The sequence below is a fragment of the Mirounga leonina genome, unplaced genomic scaffold (genome assembly GCF_011800145.1).
Source record: "Mirounga leonina isolate KUSES-001 unplaced genomic scaffold, KU_Mleo_1.0 Mir_151, whole genome shotgun sequence".
NCBI lineage: Eukaryota > Metazoa > Chordata > Mammalia > Carnivora > Phocidae > Mirounga > Mirounga leonina.
Window position 1 is genome coordinate 43,585,314 of NW_023270377.1, and position 11,956 is coordinate 43,597,269.

An 11,956-nucleotide genomic window follows, 5' to 3' on the forward strand; every position below is an offset into this window, starting at 1 on the left:
CGTTCGGCTCTGAACGCTTCCGCAAGCTGCGCTGCGCTGTTCTGAGGCTGATGTTAGGCATTCGGCCTTGAAGAGACGCCGTCGCCGCGGAGTCGGTTGTGTTCCGAGCTGGCCGCCGGGAGTGGGGCGGCGGGTGAGTGGGCAGGAACGTCTGTAGGGGATGTGCTGCTGTCTGCGGTGGGAAGGCTCTGCTGGCGGGCCAGGGTAGGCTTGAGGGGAAAAGTGGACTACGGCTGCGTCCGCGCCTCCCGCTCTACTGGTGCGGACCAAGTGGCCCCCGAGGCTTGCCCCCAAATCCTCGTCGTCTTGCCCTGGTACTGGTGGGATGTGCAGCTCCGAGAGGGAAGGGGCGAGTGGGGGGGCGCTGCCCGTGATTTTCTGGCTCGCGAGGAAGTCCCCAAGAGGACCGGTCGCCGTCCTCGAGACTCGCCTAGGCAGAGCCGAGAGGCTCTTCACAGTCGGAAGTCATTGTTTGCCAGTCCTGAAGTGGCGCGGCAGACGCCTTGGGAAGGTTTTCTGGGAAACCTTGGGAAGGTTTCAGCTTTGCCTTCCAGCTCAGATAGAAATTTTGAGCCTCTTTCGAGCTTTATTTTTTTCTTTCCATTCTGTGGGAAATGGGAAAAGTATCTTGAGTTTTGGCATCTTCTAAGTATAACCTATAGCTTAATGAAAAGAATGTATGATGTAAAATAGATACTTAAATTAGAAGAAATATTTGCACACGTTAACTTGAGACATTTGTGTCTTGTTAGTGTAACCAGCTTTCATCATCATAAGCCTTGATGCGTGTTCCGTAGATTTTTGGAGAGAGAATGCGACATTTTACTCCGGAGACACTTGTTGGATGGGTTTATGAGAAATTACTCTTTTAATGCCAACTCCATAATAGGGAGGGTTCATGTACTAATAAATCAGACCTGTTCCAAATATACTCTAACCATGCCACCCCCCTTTCAGTCTCACTGGTTGGTTTTTACTGGGGATGATAGGTATTCTTCAGGACAGCTGTACTTTGTTCGAGGGATTCTTAGAACCAAGGAAACGTCAGGCTTAAAATAACTGGGAACTAATATCCTTTCTTCCTTTGGTGTTCATTTTGAATGCAATAAAGGGAAAAACTTAGAAAAAGAAAAAAAAAAACCCGAAAATTTTAGGGGAGTTGAAGAGTTAAAGGAGGAAAGACTCATTGTTTTAACCTTATTGTATCATGAGATTGAGAAACAAACCTTATCCCTGGACCATGTAAATTTTTCGCCACATTATGTTCCTCCCAGGTTCAGTATTTAAAAAGAAGTGATTTGAACCTGACCACTCTTTGGAAACATTACATTAGATACAAGAATCTGGCTACTCAGAATAGACTGGGTGGATCCACGTTGCCTTTTTTTGTCTTTAATTCAAGTATAATTAAACTTATATTAGTGTCAGGTGTACAATATAATTTAACAATTCTATACATTTCTCAGTGCTCATCAAGATAAGTGTACTCTTAATCCCCTTTATTTCACCCATCCCCCCCACCAGCCCCCCCCTCTGGCAACAACCACCAGTTTGTGCTCTGTATTTAAGAGTGTTTTTTGGTCTCTTTTTTGCTTTGTTTTGATTCTTAAATTCCATATATAAGTGCAATCATATGGTATTTGTCTTTCTCTGACTTATTTCACTTAGCATTATATTCTCTAGGTCCATCCATGTTGTTGCAAATGACAAGATTGCATTCTTTTTTATGGCTAAGTAATACTCTAGTATACATACATATGCATACACACACACACATCTTTATTCATTCACATGTGGGTGAACACTTGGGTTGCTTCCATATCTTGGCTATTATAAATAATGCTGTAGCTTTGCTTTTTTTATATTAGTTTTATTTTGTACATTTAGCTCCTGAGCTTTCACTTTGGTTTCATGATATAAGAGAGTGTAGGTTTTCTCTTTCCGTTTGAGTTTTCCTGTCCATTATTTCATTTTGTAAAACCAACATGATAGAAGACAAGCTTTAGGAAAGGGATTTTAATTTTTTCAATAAGAGCCATAAAAATTAAGTCTTGTTTGTCTTACCAGGAAGTCAGATGTTAAGAATTATTTACTGCCTTCATTGGCATCTGCAAATAGCATATTTTGGTGGATGTGTTTGTTCTATTTCAGAACAACTAGAGAAAAATGATCCTAGTAACACTTATTTTGTCATGTCAGAGTAAAGAGTGTTTAGGTTTCCAGTTATATCATTGTTGATTCATTTCATTGCTTTCCTACAGAGCAAACATGAATGTTGGAGTTGCCCACAGTGAGGTGAATCCAAATACCCGTGTAATGAATAGCCGGGGTATGTGGCTGACATATGCATTAGGAGTTGGCTTGCTTCATATTGTCCTACTCAGTATTCCCTTCTTCAGTGTTCCTGTTGCTTGGACCTTAACAAATGTTATACATAATCTGGTAAGAATTTTACTTTATACTAAGCACTTATAAGCCTAAGGTTTAGTGCTTGTCAGGGACTGAGGGAGGAAGAAATAGGGAGTTGCTGTTTAATGAGTACAGTTTGAGTTTTGTAAGATGAAAAGAGTTGTAGAGATGGTTGGTGGTGATGGTTGCATAACAATGTGAATGTACTTAATGAACCCAAGTGTTCATCCACATGTGAATATACTTAATACCACTGAATTGTACACTTAAAAGTGGTTAAAATGGTACGTTTTATGTTATGTGTATTTAATTTTTTTTAAAAAGCTTAAAGCTTTATGCTATAAAGAAGAAAAACATGACTTAGTTTAACAGTTTGAGATATAATTCATAATTATATAAAATTCGCTGACTTAAAAGTGTACAGTTTAGTGATTTTTAATATATGTGACAATTTTGAAGAATTCTAATCTGGGATAAGATTATATTTTTTCTATTAATACTTTATATTTAAACATTGGGCCCTTTTTCTAAGTAAGATCTTTTTTTTCCTCTATGGTTTTATGGAATCTAGAAAATAGGAGGTCATTTTAGCAAAAATTACAAGACACTGTAATTCAAGCTACTAATATATTGATTAACCAGAATGCTTCAGAAGTAATGGTTTTTGATTAACTGGAGATTAATAACCATCATTGATTTCAATCCTTGTTAAACTTCAATCCTTTCTAAATTGTATACATATACTCTCCTTCAGTATAGAAATTTTGAGCTTAATCATATCTTACGTGATTGAGGGTCTTATGGTGCCTTAGCTTTTTCATGTTGACTGTGGTTCTTCTGTATTATAGGATAGTTCTGCAAAGTATCCCACAGAGGTTCAGTTGATTGTACTGATCATATTATGCAGCCCTGGAAAATGTTTAAAAAAAAAAAACCAATAGTGACCTTTCTTATCTTTAACAGTCTATGAAAGCAGAATGAAAGGGGAGAAATCCATTAGTTGAGACTTTTAATTGAATCCACATTAATTATGTATTTGTTTAAAGGTATCCAGAAAATGAAGAACTTGGACCATTAAGGCAGGAAAATGTAGGAGAAATAGATTTTTTTAATTAATATTATTTATTTCCTATTTTCTGAAGAGTATTTGAATTTGATTGGAGGAGGACAAGGATAATGTGGTGGTAAAAATAAATGAATGTCCACTTAGTCCATTTTATGCGATGGACTTTGGTAGGGCTATTTTTTTTTTTTTTTAAGATTTTATTTATTTATTTGAGAGAGAGAGAATGAGAGAGAGCACATGAGAGGGGGGAGGGTCAGAGGGAGAAGCAGACTCCCTGCCGAGCAGGGAGCCCAATGCGGGACTCGATCCAGGGACTCCAGGATCATGACCTGAGCCGAAGGCAGTCGCTTAACCAACTGAGCCACCCAGGCGCCCGGTAGGGCTATTTTTAAGTAGTGACTTCTCTGAAATATTTGAAAAGAGTTATATCCCTCTTACCAGAATTCCTTTTCTTTGGCTTCCATGAGGTCACTTTTTCCTAGATATATTTCTAATTTTTCCTTTTCTCTTTCTTGCACATTCTTCCTTCTGTTTTCCTCTCCTAAATATTGCTGTCCCCAAGGTTCTTTTCTTCATCTCTTTTTATTCTGTGTATTCTATCAAGATTACTTCATCTATCTGTACTTTCAGTTTCTACCTGTAGAATGATGCTCATATTAAAATTGGCAGATCACCTTGTACCTTAAGCCAAACAATTATAATTATAAATTAAACTCATTCCTGATCTGTCCCTTACCACTCACCCTGTTCCTCTGGCTTTGTTCCTGATCTAATCTAAAGGCACCACTGTCTGCCCAGTAAGGCAAGCCAATGTCAAAGGTGAAGTGATTCATGTAATGAATTATCCAAACTGAGACTGTTCTGAGAGTAAAAGGGAGCTCTAGTAATAACTACTCCAAGAAAATAGGTGTAAATCAGGACCAGTCATACTAGCTAGTATATATGGTCACTCTAGTCTTAGATTAACTCCTTTTCCTCTGTATTCCATATCCATTTAGTTAAAGCCCTGTTTTACTGCTTTACTGTCTCTCAACTTAATCCCCACTGGCATTGCTATAATTGGTGCCCTTATTTTTTTCCTCAGGTGGGTGTCCTTGATGTTCCTCTACCGTCCTCCATTCCAACTTGGCAGAGAGTTATTTTCAAAATGCATATATGCTCAAGTCATGCTCTAAGTCCTTCTGTGATTCCTTATTGTATGCATAGTAAAATAACAAGTTCCTTATGTGGCATATAAGACCAGTTGATAACAGTACAGAAGCAAGAAAAGGACTCAATCTTATCTCATCCCATCTCCAAACATGAGTATTGCTTTAACAATAATGAAAATTATCTTGTTCTCACCTTTTTGCTTTGGCTTAGGCTCTTTTTCCACTGTTTTAATACCCTCCCCCCCCTCCTCCTCTGCTGGGCTGATTCCGACTTGTCCAGGAAAACTACTCAAATATCTCCTTCTCCAGGAAGCTACAAAACTCCCATGCTGCATTCTTTTAAGTGTATTTATCATAGTTTTATAATTAGGAATTTGTCTCTTTATTTCCCATATCTCTAAAGACCTATGTAAACGTTTGCTAAATTAGTCTGTATTGTCATATAATTTTCCCTTCTCCAATGGCACATGTATTAAATGTACTTAGAAGTAACCCCCTCCCCTTGCCTAGATGTTTTCAAGTTAGTTGACTGAGATTTTGAAGTACAGTATATGGGTGTGGACAAAGCATAAGGAAAGCGAACTTCTGACTTACTAGTTCACCACACTAAAACCCTAACTACCAGCCATTGATGTAGCAATTAACATGACTCCAAATTTAGTTTCTTTTGAAGACAGACTACATTAAACCAATAAAATGTGAAATACGTACTGAACGCTTTTAAATGGGAAACTAGACCTAGTTGTTATCCATGGTTAGAAAAAATACTGTCTTTGCCTTTCTGAACCATATAGTAGAAACCTACAGTGATTGTTTTTATTCATTTTTACAGTGGCTATAATTCACTTTTAGAGGTATTAATATTTCACAAAATTCTTAGCCTAGCTTTTAAAATGAATGAGGACTTTCTGCATTTTGCGCCAGTAAATATTAACGGCTAACCATGAGCTACATATTTTTTCCCCAATTTTTTTGATTTGGGTATAAATCCTCCATCACTAAATTTTATAGAATAATTATTAAAAATAATGGGATAGAAGATATATGGTCAGTCAGATTTTATTCTGTTTGTGAAAAGGATATATAAGATATTATGTTTGAATATTCTAAACACTGGTGATGCATGTAGTTTGAAGGAAATAATGAGAGGATTGTATTTCTCTTTGATGATTCTAATACATGCATGGGTTAGAGATTCTTAATTTTTTTGGATCCTATACTCCTCAGAATTTAAAAGCATACAATTTCTGTTTTAATTGCCTCCTGTAAAGTCCATGTGAAATTGGTTTCCTTGTGCTTACAGAATAAACATTCCTTAGCTTAGTGTCATCTTGGTTTAATATCTAATACTTGCTGTGTACCAGCCCTTGTTCCTGAAGTATTCAGGCTAATGGGAGAACAAACATGTCAAAAAGTCTAACAAAATATATTGTGCTATAAATAAAAGTATTTTCAATAAAATTCTATACAAGCACATAGGCTACTACTAATGAGGGAGCCTTCACTAAGGAGTTGTCATTTGAGCTGAACCTTCAAGAATGAGATAGTTGACAAGATAGCATCACAGCTTTTGCCTCAGCGACAAAGAACCTTTCCCTCTTCTGCATTGGCTGTATGCTCTGTACCTTTGATAGCAGTTTCTGCCCTACATTCTAGTTGCTTATGCATATCTTTTTTTTTTTTTCTTACCATCTCTTAGAAGATTGAGTTTTTTTCAAGGCTGTGAACATTTCTTACTCGATTTCATGTGGGCATACATGTCCTGTGTCCTGTACATATAAGCCACTTATTAAATGCTTTTTGAGTTAAATCCAATTGAACATGAGTCTATTGCTATATAGCTTTGGTGTTATTGTGGCTAAACAACTTTTGAATTGCCTAATGGAATAACTAGAAAGTAGACTCAGCTTTGAAAAGAATGGCTCTCTTAACCTAGTTAGTAATATAAAATTTCAAATCACTAATTTTTCTTCTTTTTTCCATATATTGATTAAAAGTTGGAGAAGCAAAAATGACACCTCCTTGTGATTTCTAGGAGGAAAGACTGATGATAATGTTTAGGCAAGAATATTCTGTTACTGGTGCCTCAGACAGTGATCCTGCAATGAAATGAAGTACTACCAGTGATCTAAATAGAATAATAATCTCAAAGAAACAAAATCTAATATATATTGGGTTTTTTTCCTAATCACAAAATTAGATGTTCAAACATATCCCTAGACAGAATGGATTTAATAATGTTTTTTTACTTTCAAAAAAAATAACTTCAGGGCCACCTGGATGGCTTAGTCAATTAAGCATCTGACTCTTGATTTTGGCTCAGGTCATGATTTCGGGGTCCAGGGATTGAGCCCTGCATCTGGCTTTTCTCCCTCTCCTTCTGCCCCTCCCCCCAAATAAATAAGTAAATCTTCTTAAAAACTAACTTCTAAAGAAACACTGTTGGGGCACAGTGGTGATTTTAAAAGCAAATTGAGTTGAACATTAGATCTACTGTGTAACCATCTTTGTTGTGTTAGAACTGTTGAGACAGAGATAGTCTTAATACAGATTTTCAAAACCATTTTCCCCTGATGCAGAAATTTTATTATTATTTATGAATGTACGTTTTTATCATTTTGTAAGTATCATCGGATTTAGTAATATGACACTAAATATTCCTACACATCAGGGATAAGATACTCCTGTTTCCTGGGGGCCTGGGTGGCCCATTTGGTTAAGCTATTGCCTTTAGCTCAGGTCATGATCCCAGGGTCCTGGGATTGAGCCCCACGGTGGGCCCCCTGCTTAGTGGGGAGCCTGCTTCTCCTCCCTCTACCACTTCCCCTGCTTGTGCTCTTTGGCTCTATCTCTCTGTCAAATAAATAAATAAAGTAAAATTAAAAAAAAGACAATCCTGTTTCCTAATAGGAAAGGTAGTAGAAAATCTAAATGTAATGATATAAAGCAATCCTGATGTTATTTTTTTGTGTATTTTCAATTTAGTAGGAGATGAAAACAGGTTACTTTCAGTTGATCTTTTACTGGTTTTCACCAAATAATATTCATATGCCTCTGGAAGTTTTATTTTACTCTGAAGAAACTGGCCACAGCCTTTCACAAATAATATGAAAGCTTAAAATTTGAGCTGTTAAGTTGAATCACCCATACTGTCATAAGCAGTCTGGAACTATCTTAATGCTTGCTGACAAGTACGAATTTTATATTTGATATTGATTATATATCTCCTTGCTTGTTTTCCAGGGGATGTATGTATTTTTGCATGCAGTAAAAGGAACACCGTTTGAAACTCCTGACCAGGGTAAAGCAAGGCTCCTAACTCATTGGGAACAACTGGACTATGGAGTACAGTTTACATCTTCACGGAAGTTTTTTACAATTTCTCCAATAATTCTGTAAGTGGTGGAAATTTTTTAGGTATGAAGAAGATTGGATAAGAGGCAGCTGTCCTTTTATGAGGTTGAATTTCAGTTAGAAACAGCATATTTGTTGAAACCTCTACCAATGAATAGCTACCACAGAGCATGAAATACAGGCAGAGTCTTTAACAGGCTGGTAATAAACCGTTTTTTATCTCAGTCAGTAATATATAGAGACAACATAGTGTGCCCATCAGTATGTTTAGACATTCTAGGATATACAGGTCAAATATATTCTAGTTCATATCCTTAAGTTGCTTACAAGAAAGATAAATGCATAATCTTATTCTGTATTCCACCATCAGATTAATCTCCCTAAACAAGGATTTGGATGATTTCAGATGAATTTCATTGACCATTTCCCCCCCCACACACACCAATTTAGATGTTCAAACTCCTTGGGAGAGACTGCTGTATAGTTTATAGACAAGAGAAGTTAGGCTTTCATCGTAGAACAGACCTGGGTTGAATCCTGTGTTTATCACTCAGCCTGCTTGGTTTGCTCATAATGAAATTCTAGCCAGTAGTACATAGCTCAGTATGATGGTGTAAGAAATAAATGAGATAATATCTATTTGTAAAGCATTTAACCTTAAATTACCTCCTATTACCTGATATTCAGGACCCTTCACAAAATGGTTCCTACCTCATTTTTCCTTTATGTGAATATTTTACCCCATCCAACTTCCATGTGGTCAAGCTCTTCTAAGCAGCATTTCTTGAAAACTTCATGTGTAGTCCTAGTTCTATGCCTTTGTTCAAATCATGTCTCCTACCCAAAATACCTTCTTTCTTAATTTATCCTTCTTTCAAGATTTAAATCCTACCTCCTCAATAAGGTCTTTTCCTTAGCACCCAACCTTAAGTAATAATGACCTGTTTTGAACTCCTTTAGTAGTTGTTACATATCCCTTATTTATGTCATTTTGTATTATCTGTTATTATAAATGATTTGTTTGTGCAAAGAATTTCTAAGTGTATAGATTGCTTTGAATTCCACACTCAGTATAGTTGTATGCATATAATGGATGTTTTATGTATATCTTGATCAAACACTGTATACCACATAGCTTGTATATAGTAATGCATCCGTGATAAAATCAGTGCAGTCTGGAGTAATTGGAAAGACTTCTTGGAGGCATTAGGATTCCTTAAACTGGGACTTAGGGGAAGGTAGATTTTAGATAGATGTGCAGAGAAAGGAAGGCATTTTAAAATGAAAAGAATAAATTGATCATAAAGTGATAGGTTTCTTTTTTCTTATATTGATAGCACTTTGAGGAAATTTTTTAAATTTTTATTTCAGCCCCATATAAAATTAACATCAAGAGATAAATGATTTGTATGATATAGCAAAAGTAAGTGCAATAACAGGAACAATAGTTATACAAACAGCCTTAAATTTGGATTTTAGCTCTACTGCTTTCTAGCTGGGTGACTTTGGGCCATTTCTTTGAAAGCCTCAGTTTCCTCATCTATAAAATGTTGAGGATTGCATTATAATTAATGTAAAAAGCTGAAATTTATACTGAATTATCAATAAGAGCTGTCACAAAATTGTCAACTAAGATGTACCTGTGTACAACATCCATATTTCTAAAAATATATTTTTGACCCACAGGTATGATTTCAAATATTCTGTGATTAAATTCCTTATATAACTGAAGAAACAACATTAAAGTCATCTATATAATATTGATACTTTTCAGAGTGCTTTCACATTTTCTTATTTGATCATCATTTGTCAGGTAGGTGGGGCATGCAATGTTATCCCAGATTTTTAGATAAAGAATTAGGCTCAAATGCATTACCTTATTTCAGATCTTGCATCTAGCTAGAGTCCAGAGCCCAGAAGAAATCCTAAACTTCAATACAGGTCTCTTTCCAGTATACCCTTTGACAACTGGAAATTGGCAAATGGAAATTTGGCAACTGGCAATTATACAATTCCCACCTTGGTTTTGCATCCCCTTGGAGGGTTGTCAAGGTTTTGTAAGAACCAAGTAATTTTCGTATAATTTACACATAAAGTTAGTTTTTATTAAAAGACATAAAGGGGGACATATGTTACAGTATGACGAGAAGCAATTCCAAGAAGATCTATTTCCAACATATCAGGTTATACATTAAACCCATAATGATTATGGAAAATCAAGTGAGCTTACTAAATGCAAGTGGTATCCTATTTTGTTCAGTGAAGGAAGTATAAAAACAGTCTTCAGGTATATGAAAGTTGGAAGAAAGGATTTAGATAAAAGATTGAAGAATATGATTTATTCTTCAGAAGTATTTTCTGATTATAGATTGTGAAATAGGTGGAAAATTACAGAATTCCTCCGTTTAGATGATTTCTGAAAATGATATATATAGCTCTCTGTGATGTTTTTAGTCATACCTGAAAATAGCTGTTCTTTTCTAACCATATTACACAAGACGCTTTTCTCCCCTTATTAGAAATGAATGACAGTACTTAGATGAAAGGCTATTAGGATACTTTCCTGACTTTTTTTTTTTTTTTAAGATTTTGTTTATTTATTTGAGAGAGAGAATGAGATAGAGCGAGCATGAGAGGGGGGAGGGTCAGAGGGAGAAGCAGGCTCCCCACTGATCAGGGAGCCCGATGCGGGACTCGATCCTGGGACTCCAGGATCATGACCTGAGCCGAAGGCAGTCGCTTAACCAACTGAGCCACCCAGGCGCCCACTTTCCTGACTCTTAACAGTACTAATTAGACAAACACTCATATGCAGACTAATCTCTTAGTTATGATCAAGTAAAGTATGATGTTTTAGTCTTTACATCCTGTCTATATTAGGATACTCTCAGTGGCCAGATGATGTGTCTGCACTCTGATGTACCCTTGGGTAAAAACTAGACAATTCTCACTTGATGATTTATGGTCCTAAAGGTAGCTTAGGCTTGTCAAAACAAATTATCAGTTGTTGAATGTCTTTGAATGTGTACATATGTTCAATTACAGCAAAGTAGTTGGAAATTTACAACAGTGTCTTTCAGTTTTCCAGTTAAACTGGTTGTCCACCTTTTCAGCTACAATATGGAAATGAGAACATCAAAAGGGCAATCAAGTATTTGTTTTCTTTCAAAGATACAGAATTGCACTAATACCCCATTTTCACAACTTTATAGCAGTAGTTGTTTTTTTTTAATTTTATTTTGTCATGTTAGTCACCATTCATTACATCATTAGTTTTTGATGTAGTGTTCCATGACTCATTGCGTATAACACCCAGTGCTCCATTCAATACGTGCCTTCCTTAATACCCATCACCAGGCTAACCCATCCCCCACCACCCTCCCCTCTAAAACCCTCAGTTTGTTTCTCAAAGTCCATAGTCTCATGGTTCGTCTCCCCCTCCAATTTGCCCCCCTTCATTTTTCCCTTCCTACTATCTTCTTTTTTTTTCTTTTTTTTAACTATAATGTATTATTTGCTTCAGAGGTACAGGTCTGTGATTCATCAGTCTTACACAATTCATAGCACTCACCATAGCACATACCCTCCCCAATGTCCATCGCCCAGACACCCCATCCCTCCCACCCCCCACCACTCCAGCAACCTTCAGTTTGTTTCCTAAGATTAAGAATTCCTCATTTCAGTGAGATCATGTGATACTTGTCTCTCTCTGATTGACTTATTTCGTATAGCAGTAGTTTTTAACCTTTTGGTGGGTCACAAAACCCTTTGAGAATATGATAGATGCTTTGGATCTGGATCTTCTCTTCAGAAACATACACATAAATACAAAACTATACCTGAAATTTCAGAGAATATACGAACCCTAGTTTGAAAGACTTATGTTTTAAAGGATACTAAGTAGCAAACACATTTTTTTTAAAGATTTATTTATTTATTTTGGAGAGGGAGAGAGAGAAAGATCGTGAGCAGGAGG

At 36.5% G+C, this 11,956-nt stretch overlaps 1 protein-coding gene across 3 annotated transcripts in view; it reads left to right on the forward strand.

Annotated features, from left to right (window-relative positions):
• Nucleotides 1-11,956, forward strand: part of ORMDL1 (ORMDL sphingolipid biosynthesis regulator 1) — a 22,475-nt gene continuing 10,519 nt past the window's right edge. Inside the window, exons 1-4 of one of the 3 annotated variants that reach the window (XR_004679644.1) lie at nt 1-133; nt 2,262-2,442; nt 7,870-8,021; nt 9,667-9,793. Coding sequence is in view for 2 of the 3 variants with exons in the window: in XM_035007546.1 (XP_034863437.1) it covers nt 2,269-2,442; nt 7,870-8,021 (326 nt within the window). In the remaining variant the exon portion in view is untranslated. The remainder of the gene's footprint in view (nt 134-2,261; nt 2,443-7,869; nt 8,022-9,666; nt 9,794-11,956) is intronic. The other 2 variants (XM_035007546.1, XM_035007545.1) reach the window with 2 other exon arrangements.